General features: G+C 41.4%; 1 protein-coding gene across 1 annotated transcript in view; it reads right to left on the reverse strand.

The window, feature by feature from the left end:
• Positions 1–745: 745 nt before the first annotated feature.
• Positions 746–19,926, reverse strand: part of TXLNG (taxilin gamma) — a 96,141-nt gene continuing 76,960 nt past the window's right edge. Inside the window, exons 8-10 of the mRNA XM_073615190.1 lie at positions 18,982–19,074; positions 9,152–9,247; positions 746–1,277 (exon numbers count right to left, since the gene is read on the reverse strand). Of these exons, the coding sequence (XP_073471291.1) occupies positions 948–1,277; positions 9,152–9,247; positions 18,982–19,074 (519 nt within the window). The 3' untranslated portion in view covers positions 746–947. The remainder of the gene's footprint in view (positions 1,278–9,151; positions 9,248–18,981; positions 19,075–19,926) is intronic.

The following is a 19,926-nucleotide window of genomic DNA, read 5'->3' on the forward strand; positions in this document are numbered from 1 at the left end:
TCAGGCTGTGTAGTTTATACAACAAACTTAGCTGCACACAGTAAAAGTGGGACACAAGTTGTTAAAAGTAAAAAAAAAAAAAAAAAAAAAAAAAAAACACATACCTTTTAAAAGTCTTTCATTTTGTTAAAAAATAAATAGTGAGCCCCTCCCTTCAGACACCACATGGTTTGAACACATCTGGAATCCTTGCTCTGCTTAAGGTTGGTTTGGTTGGCTCTCTTTGCCCATGTTGATAACAGAACAAAATCGAATAGGACTCCTGGCAGCAAATTTGTGGCATGTTGTACAGCCATCCATTAGGTTGGTTAGGCAGGTATCTATTACTCATGAATTGTGACAGCCCCTTTAAAAGGAAATCTTCCACAAACATGGAATATGTGCCACAGAATGCAAATCAATACTCAGAATAACTGCTTTCATTAGCTTCCAAGACACACTTAAGCTGGCCTTACATTATACAACTTTCTTATTCAATTTCCTTTAGATTTATATTCAACCCTGTAGTGCAATGGCCTCCCTGATTGCATACAAATTGAAAGTGTTTAGGTTTGACCTCATATTATATGGTTTTAGTAAATCTAAAAAAAATTAAAAAAAAAAAATTGTACAACAAAATTAATGTACGACCAGCCTAAGATTTAAAAACCTGAGCCTGGAGTATGTGGCTAAGACATATTAGATAGAAAAAAATAAAATGCAGACAGCTACCAAAGTGGAATATGAGAAAATCTATTAGACTGCGTTGTTGCTAGGAAGCTTTATGTAGCACATGTACTCCAGTAGTCCTAGGAAAATACAAATATAGTAGAAAAAGTAGGAAATCTCTCACCACAAAACAAATTACCACCAACAAAGTTATACACAAAATATATATGTATATTTTTATGTATATACATATGCTTGTGTATCTGTGTTCTTAACAGTGTTGATCTCCCCCCCCCTTTTTAGTCAACAGAATCAACGCCAGAAGGCGGCCCTTTTGAGACAGTCTTTTGCAACACAATTTGTCTGTCTGGTAGCGGAGGTTCAGGTAAAGGCTGGATTCCACACTCTTTACTTGTGACCACATTTTTCACTTCTGGAGATTCAACCGAATGAGTCTCTAATGACTCTCCATCAGCTGTGCCACCACCATCACCATCAGACACTTGATCCTGAAGGCCTTCAATCTTCTTATTGAGCTCATTGCGCTCTGTCTGGAGGGCTCTGCAGAGTTTTTCCAGACGTTCCAGTTTCACTTGCAATGCTTTGTGCTCCTTATCCCTAACAGTTTTCTAGAAAAGAAGTAGGAATTGTTAATACACCACAAAATGTCTAATGTCAGTGGTGATCATCTTAAATCCTGAAGAGCCACCAAGGCCTCATGTACACAGAGCCCCTAAGAACCAGAAGATATTAGCATTAATATTAAGTTATTCTGGGCATTGGAATACATTATTGCTCAGTTTAGATGCAATTACATGCGTTCAGCATTTTTCTGCTCTTCAAACACCTCTCCTGAACAAGGCTTTGGTGTTTTGTTTTTTCCCAACCTGTATATGCTTCTCTCCTAATACACAGGTAAAATTGATGTGTGCATGGACACAAGTGCTTTTACAGGCTGGACAAAACAAACAAAAAAAACAAACCACCACCAAACGCCTGTAAATGCGGGGTTTAAGCCAAGTGTGCATGAGGCCAAAGGCCCCTTTCACACGGGACGGATCCGTGTTGATCCGCCCCATGAACATCCGCTGCTCAGCGGGGATCGCTCCGTTTTCCCCAGCTGAGCAGGCAGATGACAAGGCGGGACCCGCACACTGTGCAGGGACCGCCCTGTCAGATCTCCGCTCTCTCCTATGGGGGATCGGAGGAACACGGACCGTCTGTCCGTGTTCCTCCGATCCGCTCTGCAGACGGATAGAAAAATAGGATTTTCTTCCGTCCGCAGAATCGGACGAGAGCGGAGCCGGACGACATCGGGTGTTTGCGGATGTACATCCGCTGACACCCGCTATCCCATAGGGATGCATGTATGTCCGTATTTCATCCGAAAACGGATGGATGAAATACGGACATACGGTCCGCATGTGTGAAAGGGGCCTAACAATGCATGTTCTTCAGTTTTTCACAGCCTCTCAAATGATCTCATCAGTGTTCTCTTACAATGGGGTAAATAGTAGTATTAGGTACTATGGGAAACACACAGGACCATTCAGTACCCATTTTATGCAGGCTTAATTTGGCTCACAAAATGACAACACATTCCTTGGCAAGGCAGGCTACAGAGTATAGAAAATTAATTAAAGCAAAATCCCTACAGCTTTAGTCACATCAATTGAAGTATGTCTCACATAGTGCAGGCAGCTGGGTCCTGGAGAAATCTTATTTATAATGCGCAAGGAAAGAAAATTATTTATTGTTCATTAGGGACACAGGACTCTGTCATTCTGATACAATTGGATTATGTAGCCACTTGCAGAAGGGTTTGGACAGTAGCAAAAAAATAACACATTGGCCAGCTGGGAATAACCCCTTCACCTCCCAGCTTTTTTATTTTTTTTTGCTAGTGTCCTAGGCAAATGGAGGTCTAATCTTTTTCAACTAGTTATTTACCCCCCCCCCCCAATAAAATGTGCTTCATGTTGCTGAGCTGGGTTCTCTATGCTGCTATCCAGGTCAGCATTTCTTTGGAGATGCCTTGAAAACTGGACCCCAAAGGACCAAAGATTGTTGAGCCTGGATAGAGTAGAAACGGAAGGCATTGGGCTTTGTTTGTGGTGCGTCCCAGACTTTCAGGAACTGTGTTAGCCACAGAGCGCTTTCTAGGTCCAGAATCATAGAACAGCCTCTGGTGTGACCCAGTCTCCGAAGACTTAATGAGTAACTCCTGTTCTGCTAGATTATGCAGAAGATGTTAACACACTGAGGATGCAATGTCATTAGTTTGAGTGTAGCACATACACTTCCAACTCTGTTCCCACATGTTTTTAACATGGGGTAGCTTCTTTCCACTATAGCCCCTATCTGCAACAGAAACATAGTTTTACACCTTGGTTAGTCTTTACTGACGCCTACAGTGACCTGGTCACCTAAGGCCATTGAACCTCTCCTTCTTAAGCAACAGAATGTAAGTAACCATAGTTTTTACTTGCCATTCTCATTAAATTAATCCTGCTCAGCAGCACATGTCAGATCCCAAGCACAAGACAGGCAGTCCCAGTACATCAAGTCGCTCCAGCTGACAATCCACTAACAGTTCTGGGAGAGCCTGTCCCTTCTAAGGGACCTGACAGATAGTCTGGATCATTGCCCCCTGTTTGAGTCAACATCATCTTCAGAGTCTCCCATAGTTTAGTTAGGTGTGGCTCCCTCCTCTGCTTTATCCAAGAAAGAGTTCTCCACAGCTATGCTAGATATTCTGAGCCAAACTGCAACTATGATTGCAAGCATAAAATGAAGAGGCCACAAGAGTACCTCTATGCCTTCCCATCCAGAATCTTTATCTGGCATTCCTGCAGCTATACTGTCTAGCAGAGAATCTCCCGGAAATGTAATTGATAAATTTGTTCATAAAGAGCCTTAATCAGCTGATCTAGATCCCAGGTTAAAGGTTACCATATCAGATCTTATTGATGCCTTGCAAACCACATTTAAATAGAATAGTCTTTGCCTTCTTGCACAGTTACTAGTCTGGCATCCCTGAAAATCCCCAAGACTCAAACTATCAAACTTTTCCAGTACATGCCTTACTTCAACCTGTTCTGCCTGAAGACTGAATACTACTGATTAACTATTTATTCCCCCTAAATGCTTTTCAGACCAGTATCTGAGAAGGATTTTTTTTTTGGTAAACGTGGGTAATTTCCACTGTGGATCTGGCGATATCCCATCTTAAAAAAAAACACAGAGGGGTTAATTTACTAAAACTGGAGTGTGCAAAATCGGTTGCACATTTGCATAGAAATCAATTAGATTCCAGGTTTTTTTGTCAAAGCTTAATTGAACAAGCTGAAGTTAGAAGCTGATTGGCTACCATGCACAGCTGCACCAGATTTTACACTCTATTTTTAGAAAATCAACTTCTCAATGTACCTGCTGACTATGCCCCAGTGTTTAAAGCACTGGCATTTTTTGGGGGGGAAGGGGGGAGCGGGTACCTGGTTTTGATCTCCCCGAGTAAGAACAACAACCTACGACATTTCCGGCCCCTTTTTCTCCCCCCCCCCCGCCTTCTGGGACACACACAGGCGGGACCATTCAGAAAGCGCAGCGCGATTTATGCATGTGCAGTAGGAAACAGGCTGTGAAGCCACAAGGCTTTACTTCCTGTTTCTCTTACTACAGATGCCCGCGCCTGCACCCAAAGCCGATTGAAGAATACGTTTGGGGCACTGACATAACGGGATCTTTATATTAAAAGTCAGCAGCTACTGTATTTGTAGCTGCTCACTTAATTTTTTCTTAAGGTGCCTGGAGCTCCTTTTTAAGGAATCTACTGGTAAACCTTTGGAAACCCTTTCCAATCTGCAATAGCTGTGATATAAGTCTGTCAAACCTTAGGGAAACAGACTTATAAGCAAAAGTACCTAGCTACAGTCCTTACTGACCCTTTAGTTGATGAGCACTTAGAACAGGGGTATTGAATTCAAATTCACTGTCTGGTCAGGATATTTTCTTCCAGCAGAGGTTTGAATTGCATGTTTGTGCCATGACAGACCCTTTACATCACAGCCCCACCCTACACTTCTATTACAATCCCACTCTTACATCAGTGTCCTCAGCCCCCCCCCTGCACATCAGTCCCCCTTTACATCAGTGTCCTCAGTCCCGATCCCCTTCAATTTAAAGTCCCCCCCCCCTTTACGTCAAGAGTCCCCCTTTCATACCAGTGTCCTTAACCTCCCTTTACCCCCCCCAGGCCACAGCAATGTCCTCAAACCCCCAAAGCAGTGTCCTCAGCCCCTCTCTTTGCCTTTTACAGCAGCGTTTTCACCCTCGCTCACAGTCCTACCTTATACGGTGCAGGTCTGCACAGAGTGTGAGAGTTGCCCAGCTTTTTGTTACCAAGCAGGTGACTGGTTGCTAGGACCACCCTGCATCCTAGCAACCAACAAAACAAAACACAATCCTGCAAGGTGAAGGCATAATGTGCTCGGCGTTGCATGCAAGCACATTATGAAAGACTTACCTTGAAACTAAGCCCTCCAGCGCTGTGCTGTCACCATTGACAGGTCTTTCATCTTCACTAGTCTTCCTTCTTGGGAACATGGATGGGAACCTTCTGGCTTCCTGATTTAGAAACAAACTGAACAGGCTTTTTGCCAGGTGCAAAGATCCTCTGACAGAAGCAGTGGATGCTCTGGTGGCTCCATGGGATTAGTACAACCTTATCTATGTCTTTCCTCTTCTGAAACTCCTTCCTCATTTACTCTGAGTGGATAAAGGGCATTTCGGTGATTCTCATAGCACCTTGTGGACCCCCTGCAAGTTCATCCACATCTCCTATAACAAGGACTGGTTTACTCCCCTGCTTTATGGCCGCTGGTTTTAATGGCACTGCTGTTGAAGCCCAGGTAAGGCTTACTTCACCTAGCACCAGGGGAAAAGTTTTTACCCCCAAAAATACTCAAGGGGTTGATCCCGTGACCTTTATAAAATTAAACCTGGGTCAGCATTTGGCCCCCGAGTACCAACAAGCCACACATTTCAGCTCTTGCCATTTCATTTCAATAACCATCTCCCACTTGTTGGATAAGGCTTTTGTACAGGAATCCTCATGTAGCTCCCCTATATAATCTTCTACTGTGAGATATGAATTTGATTCTTTTGGCTTCACAAAAAAAAAAACAAAAAAACCTTATAAATTTATTAGGGATTTTCCCTATATATTCACTCTCTCACAAAGTAGCATTTCTTATTGCCATCACTCCTGTAAGAAGCGTGCCTAAGCTGGTGGCCCGGTCCTCTTTTTTTAAAAACTCTTTCTGGTCTTACACAAGGCCAAAGTAATGCTGAGGCCTACACTTCTTCCTTCCGAAGGTGGTTTCAGACTTTCACCTCAACCTGGACATTGTTCTTCTTTATGTCCATCTTCAGTACATCTGAAGAAATTTCCCATCACTGCCTGATGTAGTTTGCACTCTATGGGCTTACCTCTCAGCCACTGCTTCCATTAGAAAGATTGGCTTTTATAATTTCTGATGGCCATTATAAAAGGAGAACCAGCTTCTCATTCTACCATTTCTCAGTGGCTCAAATTATTGTTCAAGTTTATGACTTAAAGATAAGGTTCCACATTTTCCTGTCAAGGTGCACTCCACTTAATCTGCAAGTGCTTCTTGGGCTTGTAAGCATCAAGAAACTGTTTAACAAATTGGCAAGGCTGCATGTTTCCCCTTTTAATACAGTGCATCCGGAAAGTATTCACAGCGCTTCACTTTTTCCACATTTTATGTTACAGCCTTATTCCAAAATAGAATAAATGTATTATTTTTCTTTAAAAAAATATAAACAATACCCAATAATAACGTGAAAGACGTTGGTTTGAAGTCTTTGCAAATTTATTAAAAATAAAAAAACGAAAAAAAATCACATGTACATACATATTCACAGCCTTTGCCATGACAATTAAAAATTGAGCTCAGGAGCATCCTGTTTCCACGGCTCATCCCGGAGATGTTTCTACAACTTAATTGGAGTCCACCTGTGGTAAATTCAGTTGATTGGACATGATTTGGAAAGGCACACACCTGTCTATATAAGGGTCCAGAGTTAACAGTGCATGTCAGAGCACAAACCAAGCAATGAAGTCCAAGGAATTGTCTGTAGACATCCAACACAGGATTCTATTGAGGCACAGATCTGGAACAGGGTACAGAAAAATTTCTGCAGCATTAAAGGTCCCAATGAGCACAGTGGCCTTCATCATCCGTAAATGGAAGAAGTTTGGAACCACCAGGACTCTTCTTAGAGTGGCCAAACTGAGCGATCGGAGGAAAAGGGCCTTAGTCAGGGAGGTGACCAAGAACCCGATGGTCACTCTGACAGAGCTCCAGCATTTCTCTGTGGAGAGAGGAGAACCTTCCAGAAGAACATCCATCTCTGCAGCACTCCACCAATCAGGCCTGTATGGTAAAGTGGCCAGACAAAAGCCACTCCTCTGTAAAAAGGTACATGACAGCCCGTCTGAAGTTTGCCAAAAGGCACCTGAAGGACTCAGACCATGAGAAACAAAATTCTCTGGTCTGATGAAACAAAGATTGGACTCTTTGGCCTGAACAGCAAGAGCCATGTCTGGAGGAAACCAAGCACTGCTCATCACCTGGCCAATACCATCCCTACAGTGAAGCATGGTGGTGGCAGCAGCATCATGCTGCGGTGATGTTTTTCAGCGGCAGGAACTGGGAGACTAGCTAGGATCGAGGGAAAGATGAATGCAGCAATGTACAGAGGCATCCTTGAGGAAAACCTGCTCCAGAGCGCTCTGGACCTTGGGATGGGGCAAAAGTTCATCTTCCAACAGGACAATGACCCTAAGCACACAACCAAGATAGCAAAGGATTGTGAATGTCTGAGTGGCCCAGCCAGAACCCAGACTTGAACCTGGCTGACCATCTCTGGAGAGATCTGAAAATGGCTGCGCACCAAGCGCTCCCCATCCAACCTGATGGAGCTTGGGAAGTCCTGCAAAGAAGAATGGGAGAACCTGCCCAAAAATAGGTGTGCCAAGCTTGTAGCATCATACTCAAAAAGACTCGAGGCTGTAATTTGTGCCAAAGGTGCTTGAAACAAAGTATTGAGCAAAGGCTGTGAATACTTATGTACATGTGATTTTTTTCCTTTTTTTATTTTTAATAAATTTGCAGAGATTTAAAACAATACCCCATAATGACAATGTGAAAGAAGTTAGTAAAATTTTGAGGAAAAAAATAAACTGAATCCATTTTGGAATAAGGCTGTAACATAACAAAATGTGGAAAAAGTGAAGCTCTGTACGTCTGACAACTTGTTTTACCAGATGTATGTTCAAGCCTCAACAAAAATGGGTCCCACAGCTCCTATCCCATGGTGTTGTGATCTACTCCTAAGTACTGCTTTCTTTACAAAATTATGTAAGTTATACCTAGCTGGCCAACAGCTTTTTCTGTTTGCTAGTGTCCAAAGCCTCCTGTAGGCAGCAGTATAACCCAATTATATCAGACCGATTTTGTAACCACTGTAAAATAATTTTTGCATTGGGGCACATTTGAAGTCTTTCATCTTTGGGTTACGAAGTAGCCTACAGAAGGATTCAACACTGGCAAACAAAGAACTGTAGATTGACCTAGGATATTCCCTCCTGCAACCTGTATGCCTCAGGTTTGTAGCAAAGTAGTACTGAGAGCATAATCATGCACATGGAGAAGTGGGACCTGCATCTCTTATTGAATTCTAAGAAACACATTTTATGGCAAGTACAAAAATCCTGTTATATTGCCCGTTTAGGAGACTGCCAAGCGATTTTCCCCATATGAGCATTTTCCTGCACATTTAATAGAGAGCATACAAAATACAAATGAGATGATCAGCAGGTGTGCATGTTCTTCTGTGCATTTTCTTCCTGTTTGATTGTCATGTAGGTTGACAAGTATGAGCGAAAAGCCTGCAAACAGTTTCTGGTGTAAGTGCCCGTACCAGAACGTGGTGCAAGATACCCGCATTCGGTGCATGTTTCCTGCACTGCGTTTAAAATGCACTGCAGTTGAGAACTGCAGTGGGTGTCAATATCAAATTAACGACACTCCAAACGCAGTGTGTTTGCCTGCACCAGATCGCAAGGTACAGAAGTACCATGTGATCCAGTTGCAGTGCATTTTCTAAAGTAGTGCATAAGCTACTTTGTGTGGTCCAGTGCAAATCAACCGGTCAAAATGAACGGGCAGCGTGTTCTGTACAATTCTTGGTGTAAACCTACCCACAATGAGACAGATGCTTTTTCACTCGAATCAAAACGAAACAATCCTCCTGTGACCATAAAATTTACCTCTCAAAGAAACTGATTAAATTATTTTTAACTGAAGAGCTTATACATTTTTATGATAGAAGATGCACACCAAAATCTGAGAAATGACTTAAAAAAAAAAAAATAAAAAATAGGACAACAAAAGATATCTACAGTCATACTCACCTCTTCAGCCATTTGTAATAGGGCTTTATTGTTATTTTCCCACTTGGTACGCCAAACAATGGTTTCTTTTTCTAGTTTCTTTATTTTCTTGGTCATCTATATAATAAAAAATCAAATGACAGGATGAAAATAATTTTATTTTCCTTGGGGCAAAGTTCTATTTATAGTTTCCGCAACACTGTTAAATCTTCGACTTTATAAGTATCAAAAATGAAAAGAAAAACTGCGCTGCAGAGCAAAAAAGGTCAAAGGTAAAAGCTGCACACAAAATACACCAATATCTGTGTATACCATAAAAAATAAAAAATAAATAAAGTGCGCTAATTATATGAAAATACACACATAGATGTGAATACATGTGGGTGGTAGTAAAAACCACAATCTACTGAGAGCAAGTAAATGACTCCATGAGTGGTAGAAATATATAAGTGCAAAACATAAAAACTCAAATAAAAAGAAGAAACAAAAATGTGTACATGTGAAGTACAATGATATTAATAGCGTGAAAATCTGAAAATCAAACAAACTCAGTCCATGGGTTCAAACATAAAAAGTTCATCAGTGAAAAAAAGGCTTCCATCCACTATACAGCTCAGCAGCAACTAATCCCCCTATGAGTGGATTGACAAAGGAGAGAGATGTACAGGATGGTGCAAATCCACTGGCGGTGACTCCAATAAGTGAGAAAGTGATAAAGGTGGACTCTTACCCTCCGTGTTGGACCCCCTCCTTGGCAGGGTCTATCAGGCATGCAGATTTTTGCCCTCTGCGGGGACCGTGTAATGAGAAGATCTCCCCAGCAGCTGTCAGGAATGTTGTCTCCGATCCGGGCTGGTCCAAGTGAAACGCCTGGAGAGGGGGGAAGGAAAGCTCTCTTGCTCCCGGTGTGGCAAAGGAAAAAGCAAAAGAGCGGAGCTCCAATAGTGTAAAAAGTTTCGGAATTTATTCAGTAAAAGTACAGACCGCATAGGAGAGTGCACGCTCCGTGAGGTAAAAATACCTTTGAAGACGTCTACTTACGACGAAACATGTAGGGCGTGGCTACGTTGTAAGCCGTCACGACTGCCCCATGTTATGCACGGTTATTACGATTCTTATATGCCGGCTTCTTTTTAATTGTATTTTTACCTCACGGAGCGTGCACTCTCCGTTGCGGTCTTTACTTTTATTGAATAAATTCCGAAACTTTTTACACTATTGGAGCTCCGCTCTTTTGCTTTTTCCTTTGCCACACTGGGAGCAAGAGAGCTTTCCTTCCCCCCTCTACAGGCGTTTCACGTGGACCAGCCCGGATCGGAGACAACATTCCTGACAGCTGCTGGGGAGATCTTCTCATTACACGGTCCCTGCAGAGGGCAAAAATCTGCATGCCTGATAGACCCTGCCAAGGAGGGGGTCCAACACGGAGGGTAAGAGTCCACCTTTATCACTTTCTCACTTATTGGAGTCACCGCCAGTGGATTTGCACCATCCTGTACATCTCTCTCCTTTGTCAATCCACTCATAGGGGGATTAGTTGCTGCTGAGCTGTATAGTGGATGGAAGCCTTTTTTTTCACTGATGAACTTTTTATGTTTGAACCCATGGACTGAGTTTGTTTGATTTTCAGATTTTCACGCTATTAATATCATTGTACTTCACATGTACACATTTTTGTTTCTTCTTTTTATTTGAGTTTTTATGTTTTGCACTTATATATTTCTACCACTCATGGAGTCATTTACTTGCTCTCAGTAGATTGTGGTTTTTACTACCACCCACATGTATTCACATCTATGTGTGTTTTTTCATATAATTAGCGCACTTTATTTATTTTTGACTTTATAAGTATGTCTATATTCCCAAAACTTTACCTGTTTAAATACTGTATCGAATCATAAGATCTGTATGTATGAAGGTAAAAAACCTTCTGTGTGCAGCTCCTCCCGCAGCCCTCCTAATACTTACCCGAGCCAGACCTCGATCCAGCGATGTGCACGAGAGCTGCGGCTCTCCTGGGTCTCTCCTTCATTGACTGAGACACAGCAGCAGAAGCCATTGGCTTCCGCCACTGTCAACAGCCAAAAGCGCCAGCGGAGCACCCGTAGAGGACAAGGGCTGCTCTGTGCAATACCATTGCACAGAGAATGTAAATATTATTTTATAGAAAAAAAAAAGTTGAACTTTTACAACCCCAGCCTAATGTCCAGCATGAGGATCCTCAAAAGAAAAAAAAAAAAAAAAAAAACAAGGAAGAAGGCTTCCCCAACTCCAGAGCTGGATTCCTGAGCTACCAAGCCAGGGACAACCTGGTTCTCAATAACAGATGAACAGGTTTATCCCAAAACAGGAAAGACTTGTCCCACAATCACAGAGAATGTTGTGTTGCAGAATTCTGGATTGAAACTGGTCAAATAGGAATGCCACAAATGTCCAGGATAAATTCTCCTTAGGGCTTGAGGAGCTGGGGCAATGACAACTTGATCCAGAAAAAGAGAGAAGGTTCAATGACGATCTGCTAATCTGTGTGGTGACATGATTAGAGGTAAGCAACTGAGGATAGGTAAGGTCTACAACTTCAGTTTGTAGCTCTGGGAGTCTACCTCCAAAACCCAAGCCTCTGAGATGCAAGCTGTCCAAGTGTTCACAAAGTTAAATAAGCATCCCCCTGCTCTGGAAAGTGGGAATGCACCTTCATGCAGAGGAAGGCATGTCTGAGGAACTGAATGCAGGTTGGGATGGGGGAACCAAGCTTGGAGGCAGTGGGGGTCAAGGGAGTAGAGTAACGAAGGACAATTCTTACAAATAAGGAGGGATGGTCTTTTCAGTCTGTTCAGTCTTCTCCCACTGAGGAAGAGGAGTGCTCTAGCCACCAGTAATATCCTTGATGATATCAAGAGCTGGTTCAAAGAGAGGCTGTCCCTCATAGAACATGCAAATTAAAAGCTTTACACACAAGAGTTTTCCAGTCCATCACATTAGCTAAAGTGCCTTACATACATGAACATGGGACAAATGAGATGTGAGGCTTCTAGCAAACCAACCCTCCTGAAATTGAACACTTCAGTCATCTGCTTTGTGATTTTAACCAGTCAGACATGGTTTGACAAAGTAAGGTCACAGCCAGAATCGAAGGAAAGGCCCTGCCAGTGAGAACAAAGCTTTAGAAGGGCTTTCAAAACGCTTATCAGTTATCAGCACAGACATATCTCCAGTACCAGCCTACAGAGTGCCCTATGTGGAAGCCAAGCACTCAAAGCACACTTACAGGCTAGCCGGAAATGGTACACCTAAAACCAGGCAGAGGACGACAGCACTGGATAGCTGTATCAAAGAGACAAATCTCCAGTAGCAACATAGAGAAGTGTCATTATAAAAGACATAATTTCACAGAAAAAAAAAAAAAAAGAAAAAAAAAAGAAAAAGAAGGTTATGATAATGCAGTAGAAAAGACAGACTCCCTCTGTGTTCCTCAAAAGATGAGTAAGAAAAATGAATTGCATGGAGAATGTTAAATGGTTATTCTGACTCTACCACTCCATATAATAACATATGACATAAAATTAACCAAGATTAACTAAAATGAGTTAAAAGAAAACATTCAGAACACACCTAGGGAACACAGTTAACCCCCGTGATCGCCCCTTCCCTGCCAGTGACATTTATACAGTAATCAGTGCATTTTTATAGCACTGATCGCTTTATAATTGTCAATGGTCCCAAAAATGTGTCAAAAAAAGTGTCCAATTTGTCAGCCGCAATATCGCAGTCCCGATAAAAAAAAAAAAAAAAAAAAAAAAAATCGCAGATTGCCGCGATTACTAGTAAAAAAAAAAAATAATAATAAAAATGCCATAAATCTATCCCCAATTTTGTAGACGCTATAATTTTTGCGCAAACCAAACAATATACCTTTATTGCGATTTTTTTACCAAAAATATGTAGAATACATATCGACCTAAACTGAGGAAAATTTTTTTTTTTTTTTTAATGGGGCATATTTATTATAGAAAAAAGTAAAAGATAGTGTTTTTTTTCAAAATTGTCGCACTTCTTTTGTTTATAGCATAAAAAAATAAAAACTGCAGAGGTGATCAAATACCACCAAAAGAAAGCTCTATTTGTGGGAAAAAAAGGGCCGTAAATTTGTTTGGGTACAGCGTCACACGACCGCGCAACTGTCAGTTAAAACGACGCAGTGGCGTATTGCAAAAACTGGCCTGGTCATTGAGCAGCCAAATCTTTCAGGGCTGAAGTGGTTAAAGATAATGTTTCAAAAAAATCTCCTTCCTAAAAAAAACAATTTATTTATAAGAAAGCCTATGGGCTTCAGAATAAAATAGTATCTAATGTTTTGGACCCTCCTAAAAAGTTGTTCACTTTTTTTTTTTTTTTTTTTTTTTTAGAAAGAGAAGGGTTTTAATCGATGCAAAAGATGTAATGCTTGCAGGATCACCAAAGAAAAAAAAAAAAAAAATTAAAAAACGGAAGAATTTCAATCCCATAGTGTGGGAAAAAAAATACAAAGTGAAACAATTACCCGTGACACTAAATATATGTCACATACGTGTTGGAATGTCCTTGCAAATTACAGTATGTGGGCAGAACACGCATGTTGCGCACTATAATTAATGAACATAATAACATAAAAAGAAAAAAGGGTATAGGAAACAGTGGGGGTTATTTACGAAAGGCAAATCCACTTTGCACTGCAAGTTCACTTGGAAGTGCAGTCGCTGTAAATCTGAGGGGATGATCTGAAATGAGGGGAAGCTCTGCTGATTTTATTATCCAATCATGTGCAAGCTAAAATGCTGTTTTTTATTTTCCTTGCATGTCCCCCTCAGATCTACAGCGACTGCACTTCCAAGTGCACTTGTAGTGCAAAGTGGAATTGCCTTTCGTAAATAACCCCCGGTGTATCGAACCATTTTCAATTGTGTCATAATCAGGATCCTACACTGTTCACATTTCATCGCATAGATAGAGTGTTCAAACACTAGAGGGGAGGCAATCTTTAAAAGCTGATATCTCAGAACAAAAACAAATGGATTCACCGGTTTGATACACTTTCCCTTCGGTGGGAAAACAGATATTGACTTAACTTTTTTTCATCATCAGTTATTGAAGATCACATTGCAGATTCTCCATAAAATTGAGAGAAAGCGAGCTATAGTTTGCAATTAGTGATAACAACATTCTTGGACCGTATCATACCTATCTCTGGAGTTTTTCTTTTTTCTTTAATATATGAGGGGTTTGGTTTGTGGACCAATATAAATATTGACCCAGGTTTTAGAAGGTTCATAGCTAATAAAAAAGGGATAGCACACCATCTTGCATTTATTTACAGATTTTTATTGTTTTTAGAAGGATTTTTTTAGATGCCCTAATTAGGTATACCAAGGGGTTAAGGGGTTATAGTTTATGGCAATTAATTTTGTGTGTTAATGTTTATTAGTCTCTTATTTTATATTTTTTTTATTTTAAAATTATCGGGTTTAGCATAATATGTAGAGGTAACGGTGCTTATCAATGGTTAATTTATGCCTGTATTTCTATGGAATTTTTTACTGTTGTAAATGAGATTACTGTATATACTTGAGTATAAGCCGGCCCAAAAAAAAGCCAAGGCATCTAATTTTACCACAAAAAACTAGGAAAACTTATTGACTCGAGTATAAGCCTAGGGTGAGAAATGCGCAGCTACTATAATTCGAAAAGAGGGTCAACAATGCCCATTTGCAGCCTCACTGTGCCCATTTGCAGCCATAGGTCCCCCAAACTTCAAACTTGGTAGTTAAGGGTTCCTAGATGCCCCCTAGCTGCAGCCAAAACTTGGGGTCTCTGGACCCAAAGGGTCCCGAAATGACATTGCTGAAGATGAACACAGTTGACAGATTTTGAGGCCCCGTATCTCAGGGGCCACTTGGTGCTTGGAACACCAAGTTTGGTGTGCGAACCCAGTGGAACTAACAATACAACATATCTAAAGCTGGGGTTCCTAGCACCAAGTGGCCCCGAGATACGGGCCCCAAAGTCGGTTCAAAGTCGGAATGACATTTTCCGAACCGAATTTGGGGCCCCGTATCTCTGGGCCACTTGGTGCTAGGAACCCCAGCTTTGGATATGTTGTAGTGCTAGTTCCGCTGGGTTTGCACACCAAATTTGGGTTCCTAGCATCAAGTGGCCCCGAGATACGGGGCCCCAAAGTCGGTTCGGAAAATGTCATTCTCTGCTGCAGAAAAGTGCTTGACTCGAGTATAAGCCGAGGGGGGCATTTTCAGCACAAAAAAATGTGCAGAAAAACTCGGCTTATACTTGAGTATATACGGTAATAGTCATCAGCATTGCCTAAACAATGTGCAGTGACAATTTAAATTAATTTTAAATGGTACAGGTGGGTGGAGTTTTCCCCTCTTCAACCCCCTATCAGAGAGCAGTATATACTATTTAAGACTTCACTAATATGGCAGCTGGTATGCTTCATGATGCGGTCCATGATGAAAACGCGCTCTAGGCGGGAATTCTGGTCATCACGTGCATCACTTCTGGTGTGGGCTCCTTTCTATTGCACAGGCGGTTTCTTCGGTGTCGACAGTGAGCACAAATTAATGTAAGCACAATACCTATGTTTTTATTATGTCCCGTTAAATAAAAATACTACACTATTTTTTTTTTTTCTCCCTGGTTTCTGTATCATGATCGAGTGATTGACAGCAAGATTTCCAGTTATTTGGGCCACAACAGATCCCACACAAGTGAACTTTTAAAAAAAAGGACCAATTGGTCTATAATTTCTTTAGGCATACCTTCTCAAGGGGTGTGTGCGCATGTTTATACTGGTTGTGGAGTGCACACTAAAGAGAGTGAAGATTACAAAACATAGGAAAGAGACTGTCACTTTATATTAAATGGTCTTTGGACTGAATTATTTTATATACACACACATCTGATATTTTTATGGTGGAACATTATATTTTATTTTTTTGTAAATGTGTTTATATTTAAAATTAGGGAGGTATATTTGGTATACATGAACACGGTATTGGAAGTATAAGTGTATATTTTAGATATCGGAGTATCTTTACATAAAATAATTTATTTTCACACATATGCACATTTGTATAGTGCCCCCTTCCATCTTTATTATCTACACTACTGGTAGAATAAGCAGTCATTTAAAAAAAAAAGGTTACTTTTCCATTCAAACCATAGGCTTTAGAAATAAGCTGACAAATCAAATGAGAAATTGTAGACTTAGAAGCTTTGTGACTCTAACTTGGGTCTCAAAAAATACAAAGAGGGAATCCGATGGTGAATCACGAACACCTGATACCACATCCAGAGGGTAAAGAGCCTTGTCCTGTAGAGTCTGAGGCTTAGGACAAAAAGAAGGCAACACAATGCCCTGATTAGAATGGAATGCAGAAACCACCTTAGGTAAAAAGGATGGCTGAGGCCCAATAACCGCCTTGTCATGGTGGAGCATCAGGAAACGTTCCTTGCAGGAAAGGGCAGCAAATTCTAAAAAACCTATGAGCAGAAATAATGGCAGCCATAAAAATACCCAGTGTCATAAGGACTAAACGGAAAACCCTGGATGTGTTCAAACAGATTTCTGTAAAACAGAGGGTACCACACAGATTCCTGATTGGAGTAACAATATGTGTGATACCTTGCATAAAAAGCATGCACCAAAGAATGTGAAGCAATTGGCCTCTGAAAAAAAGACAAAATCTGACCCTTGGTTGTACTCAAGGCGAGTCACAGATCAATACCCAACTGGATGAAAGCCAAAATACAGCCCACAACATGCAAGGATGAAAACTCCCACAAGCAACATTAAGATTTCCAAGCCCTATGGTAAATCTTCCTTGAAATTACATTCCTAGCCTTCAGCAGGAAAAGAATGATGGAATCAGAGACTCCCCCGTTTCTCAAGATTCTGGCTTCAACAGCCATGCTGTTAAAGTCAACAACTAAGGAAGGATGAAAGATTGGGCCTTGCAGCAGAAGGTCGCGTCAATTTAGAAAAATGCCCACCGACATGTTACCTATATGTCAGATACCATGTTTTTCTGGGCCAAGCCTGGGGGACCAGAATCACAGCAATCTTCTTTACCTGAATCCAGTAGACGAGATAGAAGCTGCAATGGTGAAAAGGCATAAATTAGGGACAACTGGCCCCGGAATGTCACCACTGCAACCACCGCAAAACGCCCGAGGATCCAAGGTCCTGGAGACAAACCTGTCCAATGTCCCAGTGAATCTGGATGCCAGAAGGTCCACATCTGGGGTGCCACACCGCTGTGTGAAGAGCCCACTCCCCCAAAGGCAATTATTGATGGCTGAGGAAATCTGCCTGCCAGTTTTCCACTCCTGGAATATAAATGGTGGACAGAGTGGGAACATGTAGTTCTGCTCAAGATTGGACTAGATCCAGTTCCTCCTTGATGATTAATGTATGCAACCACTGTTGTCCAACGGGGACCCTTACAGCAAGATCCTTCAGCGGTATCGACCAATGTAAGAGAACAAGTCAAATCGCCCTCAGATCTAGAATGTTGGTGGGCAACAACCTTTCTTATGGCATCCAAGTTCCCTGGACCGAAAGACTGTGCAGAACTCCCCCCCCATCAAGCTGGTGTGTCAGCATAACCTTCCAGGTGAGGGGAGAAATTACTTTTCTTTTGCTTATGTCCAGCTGTCAGGAGGTCATCCACCAGTCTCAGAAGCCGTAGCATTTTGGGGCGTAATGACAATTGAGGCCTTCTGTTCTATGCAGTCAACATTCCGCCGTAGAGGCCTAGAATGAAACCAGGCAATAGGTAATACATCAAAAGGAGGTTACCTTCTTTCCCAGGACCCTCATACAATGGCAAATCAAAGGATTTGACAGCATAGTGAGCAAGTGCACCTGAGTTCTCAGAGAAAGCCATTTTTCCGGCCTGGATATTGTAAACTCTGGGCTGGGAGTAAGGCAGATTCTTGGAAATTGAGAACCCACCCAAACTTCTTCAGAGTGTGCACCATGTAAAACCTATTGCTCTTCAGGAGAGAAATTAATTGCTCTCCGAGTCGTCCAGATACCCTATAAGAAGAAAATCTTGGGTCCACAGGAGGCCCAGACCTTGAGCCAAGACCTTGGTGACCACTCTGGGGGCTATAGACAGGCCAAACGGTAAAGCCACTAATTGAACATGGTAATTCACCACAAACCGCAGATAGCGCTGGTGGGGGAAAGATCAGAACACGCAAGTAAGCATCTTTGATGTCCACTGATGCTAGGAATCTCCCCACTGGAAAGAGGCCGCCACGGGCTGTATGAACTCCATCCAGAACTTCTGCACGCCCAGAAACTTGAGTCACCTGAGATCCAAAATGGGGCAAACATCTCCATTTGGCTTTGGAACCATGAGTAGGTTCATGTAGAAACCAAGGAACCTTTTTTTCTCTAGAACGAGAATGATCACTCTCTGGAATAGCAAACGAGAGCATACAAAAAAGCAAATCTTATTTGCAGATTTAAAGAAACATTTGAAAGCATGAAGGGAGGTAGGGGAAAGCTCTGAAAATCCAGTTTGTATTCTTGAGACACAACATTGCAGACCAACTCGTCCCTCATTCTTCCTTTCCCCCCTCATCAGCATGCCAATAACATTTTTAAATAAAACCTTTCCATTTTTTATTACATATCTTAGTTGAGTTCCAGGGATGTCATCACTGGGTCTGTATGCCACGCTATGCAATGCAGGCAGATCATGGTTCGTGGGAGGGGCCAGCACAATCCTGTATTTAGTTTCCTGAAAACATCACAACAGCAGGTACCAGTGATGAAAAGCACTAACCTTTTCCATTTCTTGACGGAATGTTGTAAAAAGCTCATTGCTTTTTGCCATTGTGGTTTGAAATTCCTCAAACTTATCCATGTACAGAGAAAGCTGAAAAGAAACAGCAGATAGTAAAAAAAAAACAGAAAAAAAAAAAAAAAAACATTGTATGAGAAAATAAATAGTTGAATTGGAAGTGCATTAAAGCGTTTAACCTAAAACAAAAAAAACCAAAAAAATGGATCCTGTGCCCCCCCCCCTCCCCCCGCTGAAATAACTTAATGCATATTGTTTCCTGTAGCCTGTGTGTCTCTGTTTTGTAAAGAAAATGTATATACCCGATTTGTGCTACTCGGTGATCACAAGAACAGCCGCTCTCTCTCTTCCTCTCCTCCCGAGTGATGTCAGCGGGGGATTTTTGGCCCCTCCCACTCTGTCAGACTGGGAGAGTAGAGAGTCGGCCGGTCACGCCATCGCCAAGCAGCACACTTAAATCAAGTAAAAAAGTACAAGGCACCGCTGACCCTTCCTGCATGGTAGAATTTAAACACATTTAACAAAAAAACAAACATTTGTATTAAAAATGTTAAATTCTATGAGGCTTAGCCATTGGCATTGTAAACTCTTTATGTAGCAAAACCTTATAGGAACTTATTTCTCATCATTAATTCTAATTACAATAGTTTTCTTGCTACATATGGCTGGTAGGACCCCATAACGCTTTATTTATTATACATTATGCATTTTTTGTATCCGTTTTGTCTTCTGGATCATGTTTCTAAATATAAACAGCTAGTGTTCAACAGTATTGCCACCATAAACCCTGATTTTTTTTGTAGATATCCCCCTAAATAACATTTTACTTTCACAATCTACAATAACACATACAATATCTCACAAAAGGGAGTACACCCCACACATTTTTGTAAATATTTGATTATATTCATTTTATTAACATGGTTG

The sequence above is a fragment of the Aquarana catesbeiana genome, linkage group LG02 (assembly GCF_042186555.1).
Source record: "Aquarana catesbeiana isolate 2022-GZ linkage group LG02, ASM4218655v1, whole genome shotgun sequence".
NCBI classification, from domain to species: Eukaryota; Metazoa; Chordata; class Amphibia; order Anura; family Ranidae; genus Aquarana; species Aquarana catesbeiana.